Genomic DNA, 20,048 nt, shown 5'->3' on the forward strand with positions numbered 1-20,048 from the left:
CCCATATCTGACAAGAAATACATATCACTCTATTAAAGGCCATTTTTGCTTCTTCACATTCTACAGACCCAGAAAATAACACCGTCTTATTCCTCTACAACACTGCCTCAGGTTAGGTTAATAGTTATAGCGTATATTTTAAGTTTAATCATGAGTCATATCCCCAAAAACACATAATTAAGAAAGAACCTACTCTACTCACTACTGCAGATTCTCTGTAGGCCACACTTAAAACAACAATTAACTTATCTGATTCTGTGCTGTGAATTTCGCCCAACAGTTCTTCCAAGATCAGTTGTGAATTTCACTGTTTGATAATTTTCCCAGATGCACTCCGATGTCCAGCGATACAAGAATTCAAACATTAAAGGCAGTAACTGTGCAGGTTTTCTCTCTCTCTTTCTCTCCTGCAATGACCTCACAATGTGTTTCCTTTGTCTGTTCTTCTCCCTTTTAAAACTGCTGTTGTTTTGACTTTTTTTCCGCAAAGTTCCAAAGCAATGCAACAGCATATAAAACAGTAATTGCTGCTCCTGCAATTATGAATTGAATGCAAAACATTTTCTTACCTTATGCACCGTAGGACTGCTGTCTTTCGAGTGAGGCAACTAGAAGTGATTTAACCTGAGGGTTACCATGCTTTCAGGCGAGGGGAGAGGTTAAAGCGAGTTCTTTGTGCTGATGCAGGAATTGAACCTACACTTTTGGCATTATTCTGCATTGCAAACTAGCCAACTGAACTAACTGACCCCCTTTTATTGGGCAGTACTATTATGTATAATGGAATGTTGCCACGTGTACTTTGAATGCTATCTGTGCGGGTGTAATAGAATTTGAATCACTTTTATATGTTGCTCAATTGTTAGTGGGTTAGCTCTTGTGACTTGACCCTCATTTCTTACTCTTGTAATGTGCACCATAATGATTTTGCTCTACATTACATCTGTTGTGGCATGTTGCATAAAAAGATCTCCACTTTGCATTTAATTAGTACAACACCTAACATAAGTTCATATATTTAATGAAGCAAAATTGAAAAGTCATCCTTCATATTACAAAAATACTTCACCTAACAGTCTGCATGTTCAGTATTGGTGACAATAGTCACCTGTTAATAGATCATTTCTCTCTGTTGAAATATTTGTAAAAGTGACTTCAGCTTCAAAAACAGCATGGCCAGACAAATCTTAGCACCTTTTATATTTATATTTAATTGATTATAATGTAATCTATTCTCAAATAACTTATTGTCAGACAGCGTATGTGACAAATTTTAAATATATGGTAGGATTGAAATCTATTTTAGCCAGCAGTGTAAAATGGGCTCCAATTGAACTGACATTGACTTGGAAAATATTGCCAAGATATTTAATTTCACACAGTGATATGTCTAAATTAGTCTCCAAAAGATGTTGAACTATTGGCCTATGAACTTCAACGATAATAAGATTGGATGTGGTGGAAATTAACTGCTGACTCGCTATCAGCCTGTTTTGCAAAGACTAGTTTTATTCCCTGTGTCTCTTTTACATTGGCAGTAAATATTCATCCATTATAAAGTCACTGAGAGTCAATTTTGTCAGTTTCTGAGGTAACAGTTTATATAAATGATTATTTTCCATAATACGCAGAACACTGTTTCTTGCAATTACATTTTTGGATGGTGTGCATCAAAAACTGGTATTTCTGAAAGAACCTATTACTGTTCGTACCTATGATTGTATCCTACATTTTCAATCATTTTTAATTTTTAAAATTGTTTCATAGTTGCGCATACGAGACCTAGAAAACATGTTGCAAGTGGAAAAGTCAAGTCATGCAGATGCAGCGTTAAATTTGGACTTGATTAAACAGCAATTCAGCGATATTGAACTCTCATATGAAAGGGAGAAATCAAAAGCTACAGAAACTACTAATCAATTACAGAAGTAAGAGTTTATATATTTATTAATCCACAGGACATTGGAATTGCTGGCTAGGCCTGCATTTTTTGTTACTCTTAATTGCTCAGAGGACATTTAAGAGTCAAGCATGTTGCTGTGAGTCTGGTGTCATTAGTGACCAGGACAGTATTGAACCAGATGGGTTTTATGAAAACCGACAGTGGTTATATGGCTGCCATTAGGTCAGCTCTTTATTCCAGATTTTATTTTATTAAATTTAAATCTCATCATCTGTCACAGTGGGATTCAAAACCAAATCTCTTGGGCATAACCACAGGTCAATACTCTATAATGTGAAAGTGCTGTGTTTTTTGGATTATGTTTTGAGTATGGTGTCAAATAATAAGGGACTCATTGCTAAATTACACAAGCTAACAATTAGGCTTGTTAAATTTGTTAAATTAACGAAGCATAGTTTTTGAAAGTTGCTCTTATTTTAAATTTACAAATTTTAACTAAACTTGCCATTTTCTCCTTAAGATTACAAAAAGAATTTACAGAATCAAAGCAACAGTTGACAGCAGAAATTGAAGAAAAGAATAATGTGATTGCTGACCTTTCAAAAATGCTTCAGGGCCATGAGGAAAGTTTTGAAAATCTTCAGGATGAGCTAAGAAAAGTAAGAATAAACTTGATAGAAAATGAAGCTGAATACAATATTCAGCATTGTCTATTTGACTGCAAGGTTATAATGGCTGCATTTATTTTAAGTACTGGAAAGATAGGAGTGGATAGTGCACTGTAATAATGCCTGTGGTCATCTGATATGTATGTTGCCACCTGTGAAGATTGTAATTGAGCTGAAGTTTGACTAGTATTGAGTGAACCCCATTAGTTCAAAGCTGCTTTTAAATTTGACTCTGGGGTACTGTTTAGGAGTTTTATTTTTGAAGTTTAATTGCTTTCACACCACTTGCAGCTACTTTACTAAACCGCTACTATTTAGTATGGAAATGAAGTTTTATACTTTCATGAAACAAAAACAGAAAATGTTCGAATTTTGTTATGGGCCACACAGTTGTTGTAGAGAAAGTGAAAATGTTTATATTTTGAATGTGGGTCCTCCTTCAAGCAGAACCATCAGAGGTGGATCAATATGTTGCAACCAACAAAGGAAGTGGGGAATATATTGTGAAAACATAGATGTGCTAATACTTGAAATAAATATGGAAAATGCTGGAGAAACTCTGGTGTGACAGCATCTGTGGAGAGTTAATTATGAGTCTTCTTTAGAATTAAATATACTTGAGGCTTGAGATAAACCTGTTGGACTGTAACCTAGTGTTATGTGATTTTTAACTTCATGCACCCCAGTCCAACAGCGGCACTCTAAATCATACTCTAGACTTGGTTAACTGAGCAGAAAGGGGTTGAAGTTGGGAATTAAGCATCAGGTATACTGATGATACTTTGTGGCCCAAAATGATCTGACGATGAATGGCTGATTCAGTTTTCCACCATGTCCATTCAAGTCTGCATCTGTGAAATTAACGGAATGGAGTGGAGAGCTGAGTGGATAACAGGCAGGTTGAGAGAAAGTAATGGCTTTACTGGGATTGAGGCATCGATAATGGAGGTGAGCATGTAGTTCAGCAGGTCATGGCTGCAGAAATGCTGTAGTTCATGAATGGTCAAAGGCCAACTGGGGTTTTGAATGCATAGTTTTGAACATGCAGTTGCAAGTACATTGTGACAGTGTTCTGTCAAGGACAGATATGGTTGGGATTGGGGAAATGGTAGAGAGGCCTCTATGTGGAGAAAGATGAAAAGAATTGATTAGGTGGCTTATCTATGATTAGATTACATTACATTACAGTGTGGAAAAAGGCCCTTCGGCCCAAAAGGTCCACACCGACCCACCGAAGCGCAACCCACCCATACCCCTACATTTACCCCTTACCTAACACTATGGGCAATTTAACATGGCCAATTCACCTGACCTGCACATTTTTGTGACTGTGGGAGGAAACCGGAGCACCCGGAGGAAACCTACACAGACACGGGGAGAACGTGCAAACTCCACACAGTCAGTTACCTGAGGCAGGAATTGAACCCGGGTCTCTGGTGCTGTGAGGCAGCAGTGCTAACCACTGTGCCACCGTGCCGCCCACGGTGATTGATGTAATGGGAATAGTGAGACCATGTGAGGTAACTAGCTCAGGGACAGAAGCAAGGTGAGAGGGAGGGCAGTGATAGCAGTTTTGAATATGGCTTGGAACATTTATATGGAGGTAGTAATTGAAGAGAGCAGAAAATTCATTTGGAAAACAAAGCATGATGAATTGAGATAGAGATTGAAATCACTGAGATTGAGGAATTACTCATTGTGAAGATTGAGAGAGGAAAGCTGTGAACGTATCCTGGTGAGGATTTGTTAGACATGACTAGGGGCTGGGAGGGCATGAAGAGTAAGGATTTCAATTTAGGTAAAATTATGAAAATGTTATAACTTTTCAAAAAATGAGCAAATCTATCAAATTGCCTTCTATTCACAATGAAGTTTTTTTTAAATTTGACTTTTTTAAGTATTAGAAATTTGCTGCAAAATTGACAGAGAGATACTATATTTATAGTTGTATGATAATTAGCTTACTTTTGACCTTTAGGGACAGCTAACCTTGCTTACAAGGCTGTTTTTAATGTTAAAAGTGTTAGCTATGCCTTTTTTTTGTTGATTCTTGGGTAACAAACATAATTATTTGCTGTAGAAGGTGAATGTCTGGGTCCCCCTGCCAGGAACAGCTGTACTTCATCTTAGAACAGTCACAGAATTAACTGCAGCTTGCTCACATGTTCTGGTGAAAGACTGAACAGAAATGTTAAAGGTCCAACTATTTTACCATTTAAGTGGTGTACATATTTTGTATTAGTTTGATTTTATTTTAATGTGGTTGACATATATGGGTGTTGATCTGGAATTTTCACCTTTAATACTGTTGGGAGATCTTTAACAAAAAAAGTGAGCAGACTAGTACAGAATTGCTATGTCAATAAATAATTTGACACACAGAGTCATCATAATGGCTTTCTGAAACTTAAAAATGTTATCTGTTTTCTTGGTGAGATTTAAGTTTATATGTGGTTTTGAAACATTATACCAAATCAATAGATTTCATTGTCTTGCTTTAAGTGGAAGTAAATTTTGCTGTGGATATTTTCAGTAGCTGATGCATCATTTCAATGTTGAAGTTAAATGTCTGTCCTGTTCCACATACTGTAATTAAAGATAAATGTATAGAGACATTTCTGGATGACATTCATGAAAAATTATTTGATATTTAAATTGTTATTCTGTGCAAATTTTATTTTTTAGATATATGTGCCTACACATTTATTTTCTTAGCTTAACCAAGTGAGATCTTGGTACTTAGACAATTTATTTACTTGTTTCTCGTTGTAAATCCTTTCATAAATTGGCATCTTTGGTTGTGTTTTAACTTGTAAATATTACTTAATGTAGCTGTGTAAAAGCATTTATTTTTGTGGTAACATGTTAATTTCTTTCTAATAAGATCTGTCCTTAATTCTCTTACAAGGCAAGGAAACGGCGGGCTTTCCTGGAAGAAACATATGGGGGCAGCATGAGAGAGCTAGAACTCCTTTTGGGCAATTTTGCTGTGTCAGGCCTACGGACATCAGGTTAGTTGACTATATGAAATGACAGATGCAGCTGTCAGTGTTCCAAAAGCCACTGCATTGTGGGAATTCTGCAGATGCCGCTGTAATCCCTCTTCTCAACATGCACTGATCTGATGACAAGATAAGAGTGGTCCTCACAGCAGTACAGTGGCCAAGCAGGCTGAGAAAAGGTGACAGAATGTAGGCCTGATGCTGCTGAGCTGGAGCTTGATTTACAAGTGCCAGGGTCAACTTGACAGGCAGTAAAGAGTGAGCTTGCTGGCTTATAATTCCTGTAGGGAACTGAGGCCCTCACAGATTTCTAAGTAAAATACCTGGAAAGGGACCAGATGTTTTTTATGTACCTCGAGCCAAAATACTGCAGCATCTTAAGCAACTTGGTAACTGCCAATTCAGGAAGGTTATTTAGGACAACAATGAGGGTTGTTATCTTAACATTTAAAAAAAAAGAGTCAATGCTCCATGTTGGGCATGTGAAAGAAATTCCACAGTAACATTTTCTTTATGTACTGGTTAATACAGAGGAACCTCGATTATTCAAAGGACACGGGCGGGTAGTATTTCATCTGGTTAATCGAATTCTGGATAATTGAATGCCGGATAACATAGTTTAGCTGAGCATCGGGCCCTTGCAATCTTGCCAGATAATCCAATATTCAGGTAATCGTATGCTGGATAATTGAGGTTTCTCTGTATTTACATTTCAGTCAATAATTCATGGTTTAATGCTTTTTCTTGGTCGAAGGATTCTGTGAAAGCCAGCTACATTGCGTTAGACTGACATTTTAAATAGTGACAGCTCATGGTTGGTTGTAGTGAGCATTTTTACAGGGAAAAGCATACTTTTATTCCAGTCTCAGAGGAGACAATGGGAGGCCACTATAGTGAAGGAACATGCTATAATGAGGAAATTAGAAACATTTCTGTCCTTGTCAAATTTGTGCTAATGCAATTATTAAATGAATGTTTCAGAAAAGGACTGTTGCTTTCATTAGCAAAATACCATTTCTATAATATGCAATTAAAGTAAAAATATAAGTCATGGGTTTAACTTAAGGTGATTGAGTGACCTACTGATTGGGAGCTCCACTCTAATTACATCTCCGGGACTAGTTGCAGAAGTGTGATATTTTGTCATTTAACCTTGGCTCTTTGCGTTCCCCATTGCTTGCATTGCCTCAGATGTGAATTTAACATGAATTTTTCTTCAAGGAGGCCAGCCACCTGAAGGTGAAGCATAATATTATACTGCAGACAACTTACAAAAATATAAAATCACACAACACCAGGTTATGGTCCAAAAGGTTTAATTGGAAGCACACTAGCTTTCGGAGCGACGCTCCTTTATCAGGTGACAATCACCTGATGAAGGAGCGTCGCTCCGAAAGCTAGTATGCTTCCAATTAAACCTGTTGGACTATAACCTGGTGTTGTGTGATTTTTAACTTTGTACACCCCAGTCTACACTGGCATCTCCAAATCATTACAAAAATATAGTCTGTAGTAGATAATGTTAAAAGAAGAATGTTCAAAGTTGATGATTTTAATCCATGAGCAAATGTTTCTGGTGAGAACATAGAACGGTACAGCACAGGAACGGGCCCTTTGGCCCACAATGTTGTACTGAACATGATGCCAAATGAAGCTGCACAAAATGGAGTGTTCTTAACATTATTATTTTTATTGGTGATTTTTAAAGATTGTGGGCTGAATTTTATATATTCTTGGCAAAGTCCAAGTTATATTGAGATTTTTTGGAGGGATTTCCATTGCAAGGCCCAGCAAGTTTTCTTGCTGTATCTTATCAAACTTGCCTCATTAACTACCTACTCCATCCTGAAAATGTCTGCCACATCTGGTTCAGGCCCCATTTTGCAACATGTTACTCCCACAAAACCTGCCACTCAGCGGATATTTGCACGAAGACTGATATCACTTGCATCCGTATCAGCTTTAAAATGCTCTGTGCATCCGAACAGTTTTGGCATTCTGAAGCTGCCCTGCTTGGTCAAGAATGTTTCTGGAAGATGTCAGAGAAGGGAAAGATGGCACAATAATTCCCTGATGGGGTTCTGGATGTCCTGGTTGAGGGGACGGTGCATTGGGGAGGAGTACACTTCTAGCTTTGGAAGAGGGGACAACTACTTTTGTGGCTTGGGTGACAATGCAGTGCTAAATTGCAATTTTGTTTATAAATGCCACTACTTTTGTTTTGCATCTGTAGCCCCAGATGTAATTGTTTCAGCCTAAGATAACACTTTATGGCCACAGATGATGTTCCATGGACAGATGTTTCTGGTGAGAACATAGAACGGTATAGCACAGGAATGGGCCCTTTGGTCCACGATTTTGGACTGCACTTGATGCCAAATGAAACTAATCCCTTCTACTTACCCTTCTATTCCTTGCATACTTATGTGCTTATTTAAAGGTCCCTTAAATGCCCTTGTCGTATCTGCTTCCACCACCCCGGCACTGTGTTCCAGACTCCCGATTTGGAGATGCCGGTGTTGGACTGGGGTGTACAAAGTTAAAAATCATACAACACCTGGTTATAGTCCAACAGGTTTAATTGGAAGCACTAGCTTTCGTAGCGATGCTCCTTCACAACCACCTGATAAAGGTGCAGCACTCCGAAAGCTAGTGCTTCCAAATAAACCTGTTGGACTGTAACCTGGTGTTGTATGATTTTTAATTTTCCAGACTCTTACCACTCTCTGTTTAGAAAAAAAACCCAAAAGCCTGCACTTCATGTCTCTTTTGAACTTGCTCCTTCTCACCTTAAATGTATGCCCCCTAATATTACATATTTCAACTCTGGGTAAAATATTCTGACTGTCAACCCTGTCTATGCATCTCGTAATTTTATAACCTTTTATCAAGTCTCCTCTTATCCTCCACAGCTCAAGAGAAAACAACCTGGGTTTTTCTAGCCTCACATTATAGTTCGTATCCTCTAATCCAGGCAACATCCTGGTAAATCTCATCTGCCCCCTCTCCAAAGCCTCTCTACCCTTCCTGTACTGTGGCAACAATAATTGAATGCAATGCTCTCAATGAGGCTGAAACATCCTTCCACTACTACTCTTTGTCTTCTATGGGCAAGCCAATTCTGAATCCATGTGGTCAAATCACTGTGGATCTTATGTATCTTAATCTTCTGGATGAGCCTACCAATGAGGAACCTTGTCGAAAGCCTTACTAAAATCCATATAAGCAACATCCACTGCTCCACCCTCATCAATCACCTTAGTCAACTCCTTGAAAAAATTGAATCAAGTTAGTAAGACATGACTTGCCTTGCACAAAGCCATGCTGGCTGTCCCTAATGAGGCCATGCTTTTCCAAATGTGCGTAAATCCTAGCCCTAAGAACTCTCTCCAATAGCTTCCTAACCACCGATGTGAGACTCTTTTGTCTATAGTTTCTTGGATTATCCCTATTTCCTTACTTGAACAAAGGAACAACATATGCTACTCGCCAGTCCTCCAGGACCCCAGTGGCTAGTGAGGATATAAAGATCGTAGTCAAGGCTCCAGATATCTCCTCTCTTCCCTCTCTCAGTAATCTGGGGTAGATACCATCAGGTCCTGAGGACTTTTCCATGTTAATACTCTTCAAGAGATCCAACACTACTACTTTCGTAATCTCAAAATGCCCTACCATATTATCATGCTCCACACAAATCTCACTGTCCTCCATATCGTTTTCCTGGGTGAGTACTGATGCAAAGTACTTATTTAAGATCTCACCCACATCTTCTGCCTCTCAGCACAAGTTCCCTTTATCCTTGAGTGGTCCTACCTTCTCCCTAGTTATCCTCTTTTGTTTTTGATGTTTCTGTAGAATGCATTGGGATTCCCTTTAAAACTACTTGCCAAGGTCTCCTAATTCCCTGCTTGAGTATTTGCCTGCTTTCCTTATATTCCTCATGGACCCTGTCCGATTTTCACTTCCTGAACCTTACAAACTGTATGCTTTTTTATTCCTTTTGACTACATTCACAATCTCCCTTATCTTGCCTTCCTCCTTTCTGGAACATGCTGGTCTCGAACTCTCCCCAGCAGGTCATTAAACAGTTTCTACATGTCAAATATGGACTTGCCTGATAACAGCTCCTCCCAATTAATACTCCCTAGCTCCTGCCTAATACTGATGTATTTTGCCCTCCCCCAATTTCGTACCTTCTTGTAAAGTCCTGACTTTCTTAAAACTTAAGGTGTTGTGATCACTGTTTCCAAAATGCTTTCTCACTGAAAGATCGGTAATGTGGCTAGGCTCACTAGCCAATACAAGGTCCAGTACACCCCTCCTCTAGTTGGTCTATCCACATATTCTATCAAGAAACTCCCTTGGATGCACTCAACAAATTCCACCCTGTTGAAGCCCCTTGCTCTAAGGGAGTGCCAATCAATATTGGGGAAGTTAAAGTCACCCACTATGACAATTCTTATTGCACCTTTCCGTAATCTGCCTACATATTTGTTCCTCAATGTCTTGGTGGCTGTTGGGGAACCTATAGTAATAATCCTATCAGAGTGATTGCACCCATCTTATTTTTGAGCTCTACCCGTTTGGTTCAGTGATCTGGGTGCAGATATGACGTTTTCCTTGATTAGTAATGTAACCTCTCCACCTCTTTTACCTTCCTCTAGCTTGTCTAAAACAGCAAAACTCTGGAATATTGAGCAGCCAGTCCTGTACCTCTCTCAACCAAGTCTCTGTAATGGCCACAACATCATAGTTCCATATATCCAAGCTCTAAGCTCATCTGCCTTACGTATAATACTTCTTGCATTGAATAAAACACACTTCAGCCCATTAGTGCTATCATCTTCATTTGACCTGTCTCTGCTTGTCCTTTCTTTCTGAATTTACTATACTTAACATGTACCTTCTCCTCAACTGTTGAACATTTGGATGCAAGAAGGAAAGGTGTATTGAGGGCATGGGTGCTACTGGTATTTTTTGGCACTCATTTTACAACTTCCCTATCCATGTCCAACTTGTCTGTCTAAAAATATGAATGTGAATATATTACACATTGATATCTGTGGCAGGAAGATGCAAAACAGACAGGGAGGCAAATGCATTAGGGATTAGGGATGACACTGGTCTGTGTCGTTTGTAATTCATGGTTGTGTGGAGTAATATTTCCCTTTAAAAGTCCAAACTTCGGTGGATCTTGCAGCCCTTCACCATTCTAGTTACTTACCCCACCTACGCTGAGTGTGGTCACAAACATTTTCTCCTCCATTGTGCACTTTTGACAGTGAAGGCTCCTTGGTCAGTGGCTTACAGCCTTTGCCTCTACTATTGTGAGCCCTCAAATTTCCAGAGTCCTTTACCAATCATCTTTCCCACAAACCTCACAGGATTTGCACATTTCCTGTTTGCCACCCAACCTGTCCAGAGTACCCTGCCAATGTATTAGGGAGGAATAATGGTTGCAAAAATTTGGCAAATGCCAGCTACTGATGTCCTTGGAAGAGTGGTGCTCATAGCTGGTGCCCGTGGATTCTGCCCTGAGATGCAGTGTAGTCATGTGCAACATGGAGTTCCTTTGGACTGAGTGGCAAGCTGAATTGGCCAGGTTTTCATGTTGAGCTTTTGTTTGGTAAAATAGGAAGCTAAATATTAGTCAATTATAAAACAAGCAATATTGTCCTTAATTGGCAATTTATAGTGAAACATAGAAACACAGAAAATAGGAGCAGCAATAGGACGTTTGGCCATTCAAGCCTGCTCCACTATATGACATGATCATGACTGATCATTCAACTTAGTATTCTGTTCCCATTTCTCCTCATACCTTATGATCCCTTCAGCTCTAAGAACTATATCTAATTCCTTCTTGAAAACATTCAATGTTTATCCCTTACTTTTTGCTGTGCAGAGAATTGCAGGTTCGTCACACTCTGAGTTAAGACCCTGGTTCTGGAGTTTCCATCCTTTTTGCATTTACCCTGTCTAGTTCTGTTACAATTTTATAGATCAGAGTCGAGAGTGGGTGCTGGAAAAGCACAGCAGGTCAGGCAGCATCCGAGGATGCTAAAATCTCCTAGTTGATTTTAACCCTACTGCGAAGCCTACCTTGAAGAAGTTCTCCTCCTCTCTCGACAAAATCATTGGATGCTGCCTGACCTGCTGTGCTTTTCCAGCACCCCGCTCTCGACTCTGACCTCCAGCATCTGCAATCCTTACTTTCACCTGGATAATCTTTTAGATGTTAATGAGATTACCCTCATTCTTTTTAATTCCAGTGTGCATTGCCCTAATTCATCCAATCTGTGTATGTTTGTCCTGCCAGCCCAAGAGTCAGTCAGGTAAACATTTGCTGCACTCCCTCCATAGCCAGAACATCCTTTCTCAGATAAGGAGACCAAAACTGCGCACAGTGCTCCAGGTGTGGTCTCATCAAGGTTCTGTACAACGCCAGCAAGGCATTCCCGCTCCTATATGTAAATCCCTTTGCTTTGAAGGCCATCTTATGATTTGCCAGCTACACCACCTGCTGAACCTGCATGCTTACTTTCAACTTGCCACTGTCTATCCTTGCTCCTTGTCAAAAGCATAAAAGATGCATCAAGATGCTTCTGATATCACTGTGACTTTCACTGGACTTTTCAACCAACTCTGCCACACATCACTCAGACCCCTTCTTGTGATGTAATCATAAAACAATGATACGAGGATAATTATACATAATAACAAAAACCTAGTAATCCAAACATTCGTCCAATTAGCTGTATGCCAGTGCAGCCATTAACTGATGACTTTGGCAGTTTCTGTGCATATAATCAGAATTACTAAAACTTTGAATTAAATATTAATAATGCAACCAAGTGGAAAATAATTATCTTTTGTTTGGTTCGGTCCTTTGGATTACTGGTCAAGTGACATACCATTTGACCACAGTACCCTTCAATTCATTTAAATTAAGGAACTTTAAGTTAACAATAGTGGACATATTAAGTTTCACATAACCAAGTCACTTCTGATATTATGCAAGGACCAATGATGAGTAATCATTCAGAAAATTCTGCTAAAATCAATCTAACTAACTTATTAAGCTCTTTTAAGTATTTTTACTCCCCAGAAAAGTGGTGTCACTTGTACTTCTTGATGAACAATTCTTTTATGTCACTAAGTGGGAGCAAGCCATAATTACTGCTTATCAGTTATCAGTCATTTATTTTTTTAAGAACATATAAATGCACCTAATGGCTTTTGCCATCCATAGCTATCCTTGTAATGTCTGCCTCTGGCTAGACAAAGGGGAATATAGATCAAGGACTGTTATCCAGTCAGATCTTCTCAACTTTAAGGAACCATTTACTAGTGAACTTTGATAAATCTTACTTTGCACTGATGCAAAGACCCTGTCTATATGTTTGATCCTTCCAGCAGATTCTCTTTGTGCTTCTCAGCTCCATGTTTTATTTTTAAGAGGAATGAAACATTTGATTCGAATGTTTCATATACTTCTCTGTAGAATGTTGAAATACCTGTTCCAAAGAGCTTTTTTTAAACAAGCTGCTATAGTCCAAGCAGTAAAATCCCAGGGCAGCAGATACATGTAGTAATGCCTTCTGATGATTTGAAGTAGCTTTGTCTTTAATGTCACAGATTTATCAATATGTAAATATTATTTTCAATTTGTCTTCTCCAACGAGTTTGCATTCCTGCTGCTAAACTGGTTAATATTTTAAGAATGCCAATGTATGAAGAAAGGGGATCATTTTGATGAATTTCTTTTCTCTCTTGGTTGACACTAGAAGTGTTGATGTTGGAGACTACATTAAGCTCCACCCAATTTGAGGTAGAGTCTCAATGGAGAATCAGGATTCTAGCTCAAGATCCTGATGGGTTCAGACATGTCATGCTTGACTTCTAATCATCTTAATAGTTGTGTTGAAATAGTCAGTGTAAATGTTACTAAATGCTGTTGTGCAAGAAATTACATCTTGTTGCTCAGAAAAGTGTCTCTTGTTGAGTCTCAGTAATGTTTTATCCTCTTCCACATTAACTAACTGCCCCTTAGACCAACTATGAGGTCCACCTTCAATTCTGCCTGACTCTGGGTCCTTATCTTAACATAACCAAACACTTTGATTTAAAAATATCTAGACAGGAGGACTTAGTGGGAGCACTCAACTCGAGGTGGTAATAGATCGTTCTGCAAAATATGTACAATTATGTCAAATTGAGCTTTTTTTGTTAATTCATTTGGAAACACTTTTTTTGCACCCTATCCATTTAAGAAATCAGCCACTGAATGACATTTGTAATTACAGCAAACTGTCGCATAACGTCAAATATCTATAGCATCCCTTCTCTTTGTAATTATTGATGATATTTTTCACTGTTGCAAAGTAATTCCTAATGCCCTATGCAAGATTACTGTAAATGCTGATAAGAAAGAAGTTGCACTGTACAGAAAAGCACAATATAAGCTTTCTTTGTTGCTTTGCACTATACTGTCCACATAATTCTCGGGCCGGCACGGTGGTTCAGTCGCTAGCACTACTGCCTCATAGCATCAAGGACCTGGGTTCACTTCCAGCCTCTGGCAACTGTCTATATGGAGTTTGCACATTCTACCTGTGTCTGCACGAGTTTCCTCCGGATGCTGCGGTTTCCTCCCACGATCCAAAGATGGGCAGTTTAGATAAATTAGCCATCCTAAATTGCCCATAGTGTTCAGGGATGTGTAGGTTAGGTGCATTAGTCAGAGGCAAATATAGGGTAGGGGAAATAGGTCTGAGTGGGTTACTCTTCAGAGGGTCAGTTTTGGGCCTGTTTCCACATTGTAGGGATTCTAATTCTGAAAAAAAGAGTTAGGTGACATTTACAACTTAAGTGTTAATGGGCTTGTTAAATCTCCTTATTTTCAACTCACTATCTATGCTTCCTCTGGTTCATGACTGAGATGTAATTTGGAATAAACTTTAAACATTTTGGTAAAATTACTCGAGATGTACAGCATGGAAACAGACCCTTTAGTCCAACCCATCCATGCCGACCAGATATCCCAACCTAATCTAGTCCCACCTGCCAGCACCTGGCCCATCTCCCTCTAAACCCTTCCTATTCATATACCCATCCAAATATCTCTTAAATGTTGCAATTGTACCAGCCTCCACCACTTCCTCTGGCAGCTCATTCCATACGTGTACCACTCTCTGCGTGAAAAGGCTACCCCTTAGATCTCTTTCATATCGTTCCCCTCTCACCCTAAACATAGAACAATACAGCACAGAACAGGTCCTTCGGCCCACGATGTTGTGCCGAACATTTGTCCTAGCTTAAGCACCTATCCATGTACCTATCCAATTGCTGCTTAAAGGTCACCAATGATTCTGACTCTGCCACTCCCACAGGCAGCGCATTCCATGCCCCCACCACTCTCTGGGTAAAGAACCTACCCCTGACATCCCCCCCCATACCTTCCACCCTTCACCTTAAATTTATGTCCCCTTCTAACACTCTTGTACCCGGGGAAAAAGTCTCTGACTGTCTACTCTATCTATTCCCCTGATCATCTTATAAACCTCTATCAAGTCACCAGTCATCCTTCTCCGTTCCAATGAGAAAAGGCCTAGCACTCTCGACCTATCCTCGTACGACCTATTCTCCATTCTAGGCAACATCCTGGTAAATCTCCTCTGCACCCTCTCCAAAGCTTCCACATCTTTCCTAAAATGAGGCGACCAGAACTGCACACAGTACTCTAAATGTGGCCTTACCAAGGTCCTATACAGCTGCAACATCACCTCACGACTCTTGAATTCAATCCCTCTGCTAATGAACGCTAATACACCATAGGCCTTCTTACAAGCTCTATCCACCTGAGTGGCAACTTTCAAAGATCTATGAACATAGACCCCAAGATCCCTCTGCTCCTCCACCTTACTAAGAACCCTACCGTTAACCCTGTATTCCGCATTCTTATTTGTGGACAACCTCACACTTGACAGGGTTGAACTCCATCGGCCACTCCTCAGCCCAGCTCTGCATCATATCTAAGTCCCTTTGGAGCCGACAACAGCCGTCCTCACTATCCACAACTCCACCAATCTTCGTATTGTCTGCAAATTTACTGACCCACCCTTCGACTCCATCTTCCAAGTCATTAATAAAAATTACAAACAGAAGAGGTCCCAGAACTGAAACCTATGCCCACTAGTTCTGGACTCCCCAACCCCAGGGAAAAGACTTTATCTATTTATCTTATCCATGCCCCTCATGAGTTTATAAGCTTCTATAAGGTCACTCCTCAGCCTCCGACGCTCCATGGAAAACAGCCCCAGCCTGTTCAGCCTCTCCTCATAGCTCAACTCCTCCAACCCTGGCAGCATCCTTGTAAATCTTTTCTGAACCATTTCAAGTTTCACAACATCTTTCTAATAGGAAGGAGACCAGAACGGCACACAATATTCCAACAGTGGCCTAACCAATGTTCTGTACAGCCACAACATGACCTCCCAACTCCTGTACTCAACACTCTGACCAATAAAGGAAAGTATGCTGAACGCCTTCTTCACTATCCTACCTACCTGTGACTCCACTTTCAAGGAGCTATGAACCTGCACTCCAAGGTCTCCTTGTTCAGCAACACTCCCTACGATCTTACCATTAAATATATAAATCCTGCTAAGATTTGCTTTCCCAAAATGCAGCACCTCACATTTATCTGAATTAAGCTCCATCTGCCACTTCTCAGCCCATTGGCCCATCTGGTCAAGATCCCGTTGTAATCTGAGGTAACCTTCTTCGTTGTCCACCACACCTTCAATTTTGATGTCATCTGCAAAACCGTACCTCTTATGCTCACATCCAAATCATTTATGTAAATGATAAAAAGTAGGGGACACAGCACCGATCCTTGTGGCACTCCACTGGTCACAGGCATCCAGTCTGAAAAACAACCCTTCACCACCACCCACTGTCTTTTACCTTTGAGCCAGTTCTGTATCCAAATGGCTAGTTCTCTCTGTATTCTGTGAGATCTAACCTTGCTAACCAGTCTCCCATGGGAATCCTTGTCAAACGCCTTATTGAAGTCCATATAGATCACATCTACTGCTCTGCCCTCATCAATTCTCTGTTACTTCTTCAAAAAACTCAATCAAGTTTGTGAGACATGATTTCCCATGCACAAAGCTATGTTGACTATCCCTAATCAGTCCTTGCCTTTCCAAATACATGTACACCCTATTCCTCAGGATTCCCTCCAACAACTTGCCCACCACCAACGTCAGGCTCACTGGTCTATAGTTCCCTGGCTTGTCCTTACCACCCTTCTTAAACAGTGGCACCACGTTTGCCAACCTCCAGTCTTCCGGCAACTTACCTGTGACTATTGATGATAAAATATCTCAGCAAGAGGCCCACCAATCACTTCCCTAGCTTCTCAGAGTTCTAGGGTATACCTGATTAGGTCCTGGGGATTTATCCACCTTTATGCTTTTCAAGACATCTAGCACTTCCTCCTCTGTAATATGGACATTTTTCAAGGTGTCACCATCTATTTCCCTACGTTCTATATCTTCCATATCATTTTCCACAGTAAATACTGATGCAAAATACTTGTTTAATACCTCTCCTATTTTCTGCAGCTCCACACAAAGGCTGCCTTGCTGATCTTTGAGGGGCCCTATTCTCTCCCTAGTTACCTTTTTGTCCATCATGTATTTGTAAAATCCTTTGCATTCTCCTTACTTCTGTTTGCCAAAGCTATCTCATGTCCCCGTTTTGCCCTCCTGATTTCCCTCTTAAGTATACTCCTACTGCCTTTATACCCTAAGGATTCACTTGATTATCCTGTCTATATCTAACATCTGCTTCCTTCTTTTTCTTAACCAATTCCTCTATTTCTTTAGTCATCCAGTATTCCCTATACCTCCCAGCCTTTCATTTCACCCTGACAGGAATATACTTTCTCTGGATTCTCATTATCTCATTTCTGAAGGCTTTCCATTTTCCAGCCATCCCTTTACCTACGAACATCTGCCCCAATCAGCTTTCGAACGTTCTTACCTAATACTGTCAAAATTGGCCTTTCTCCAAATTAGAACTTCAACTTTTAGATCTGGTCTATCCTTTTCCATCACTATTTTAAATCTTATAGAATTATGGTTGCTGGCCCCAAAGTGCTCCCACACTGACCCCTCAGTCACCTGCCCTGCCTTATTTCCCAAGAATAGGTCACGTTTTGCACCTTCTCTAGTGGGTACATCCACATACTGAATCAGAAAATTTTCTTGTACACACTTAACAAATTCCTCTCCATCTAAACCCTTAACACTATGGCATTCCCAGTCTATGTTAAAATGCTATGGAAAATTAAAACCTCCTACCATAACCACTTTATTATTTTTACAGATCGCTGAGATCTTCTTACAAACTTGTTTCTCAATTTCCCTCTGACTATTAGGGGTTCTGTAATACAATCCCACTAAGGTGTTCATCCCTTTCTTATTTCACAATTCCACCCAAATAACTTTCCTGGATGCATTTCCGGGAATATCCTCCCTCAGCACAGCTGTAATGTTATCCCTCATCAAAAACGCCACACCCCCCTCCTCTCTTGCCTCCCTTTCTATCCTTCCTGTAGCATTTGTATCCTGGAACATAAGCTGCCAGTCCTGCCCATCCCTGAGCCATATTTCTGTAATTGCTATGATACCCCAGTACTGTGTTCCTAACCATGCCCTGAGTTCATCTGCTTTCCCTGTTAGGCCTCTTGAATGAAATAAATGCAGTTAAATTTATTAGTCCTACCTTGTCCCTTCCTGCCCTGACTGTTTGACTCTCTTCTGTTCTCAACTGTACCAGTCTTAGATTGATCTCTTTCCTCACTGTCTGCCTGGGTCCCCCCTTATTAGTTTAAATCCTCCCGAGCAGCTCTAGCAAATCTCCCTTCTAGTATATTAATCCCCTTCCAATTTAGGTGCAATCCGTCCTTCTTGTATAGGTCACTTTTACCCCAAAAGAGATTCCAATGATCCAAAAATGTGAATCCTTCTCCCATACATCAGCTCCTCAGCCATGCATTCATCTGCTCTATCCTCCTATTTCTGCCCTCATTAACTCGTAGCACCGGGAGTAATCCAGATATTACTAATCTCAAGGACCTCCCTTTTAAACTCCTGCCTAACTCTCTGTAATCTCCCTTCAGAATCTCAACCTTTTCCTTTCCTATGTCATTGGTTCCAATGTGGACAATGACCTCTTGTTGGCCCCTCTCCCCCTTGAGAACATTTTGCACCCTCTCTGAGACATCCTTGATCCTGGCACCAGGGAAGCAACACACCATTCTGCTTTTTTGCTGCTGGCCACAGAAACGTCTATCTGTACCTCGGACTAGAGAGTCCCCTAACACAATTGATCTCTTGGAACCTGACGAACTCCTCATTACATTAGAACCAGTGTCAATACCAGACACTTGGCTGTTCATGCTACATTCCCCTGAGAATCCATCACCCCCTATATTTTCCAAAACAGCATACTTGTTTGAAATGGGGATAGCCACAGAAGACACCTGCACTAGCTGTCTACCTCTTACCTTTCCTGGAGTTAACTCCTCTACCTGACATTACTTGTGACTTTCCCCGCTTCCTATAACTACCAACCATCACATACTGTTGCTTTTGCAAATTCCTCACTGCCTCTAACTGTCTCTCCAACCGATCCATTCAATCTGATAGGATTCTCAACCAACAGCATTTATTGCAAATATAATCCGCAGTAACCCTTCAACTCTCTTTAAACTCCCACATATGACAAGAAGCGCGTATCACTACTAAAGGCCTTCAGTGTTTGTTAATTTTCCCAGACACACTCCGATGTCCAACAATACATAAATTCAAACAGCAAAGGCAGTAACTGTGCAGGTTCACTGTGTCAGTTTCTTTCTCTCTCTCTCTCCTGCTCTGACCTCACCATGTGCTTCCTTTGTCTGCTCTTCTCCCTTTTAAAGTGCTGTTGTTTTGACTTTTTTTCGCCCAAAATTCCAAAACAATGCAACAGCATATAAAACAGTAATTGCTGCTCCTGGAATTCAAGGAAATCACCTCCAACACCTAAAATACCTAAAAAAAAGGAGCAGCTGTTACAGCCAGATATTTTTCCCGTCCTCCATCTTGGAAATGATGTAAAAGTAATCCAATTTATGGGGAGGTTATATTGCGTTCAGAGCGAGGGTGATTCTTGAAGTCGGCAATTTAACACTTTAGTTACATTTTATTTTCCCAATAAATGCATGAACATTTTTGAATACTGAAAGGTCATTAGCATCTATTCCTGTTGAATTCAAATTATTTCTTCCCTCCAGTACCATGCATATAACTCGAAGAAAATATAATGGTTGAAATATTTTTATTTGTAATCTTAACTCACACACAGAATACTGTACTGCAGAGACAAATTTACTGCTTTTTGAAATCATACTCTACCCATGCA

At 40.1% G+C, this 20,048-nt stretch overlaps 1 protein-coding gene across 9 annotated transcripts in view; it reads left to right on the forward strand.

Annotated features, from left to right (window-relative positions):
* ccdc171 (coiled-coil domain containing 171) overlaps positions 1 to 20,048 on the forward strand; it is a 380,694-nt gene that overhangs the window by 50,444 nt on the left and 310,202 nt on the right. For 8 of the 9 annotated variants that reach the window (XM_072589026.1, XM_072589027.1, XM_072589024.1 and 5 more), the window contains 3 exons: positions 1,768 to 1,928; positions 2,424 to 2,562; positions 5,480 to 5,582. In XM_072589026.1, coding sequence (XP_072445127.1) covers positions 1,768 to 1,928; positions 2,424 to 2,562; positions 5,480 to 5,582 — 403 coding nt within the window. The remainder of the gene's footprint in view (positions 1 to 1,767; positions 1,929 to 2,423; positions 2,563 to 5,479; positions 5,583 to 20,048) is intronic. The other variant, XM_072589033.1, reaches the window with a different exon arrangement.

The sequence above is a fragment of the Chiloscyllium punctatum genome, chromosome 2 (assembly GCF_047496795.1).
Source record: "Chiloscyllium punctatum isolate Juve2018m chromosome 2, sChiPun1.3, whole genome shotgun sequence".
NCBI lineage: Eukaryota > Metazoa > Chordata > Chondrichthyes > Orectolobiformes > Hemiscylliidae > Chiloscyllium > Chiloscyllium punctatum.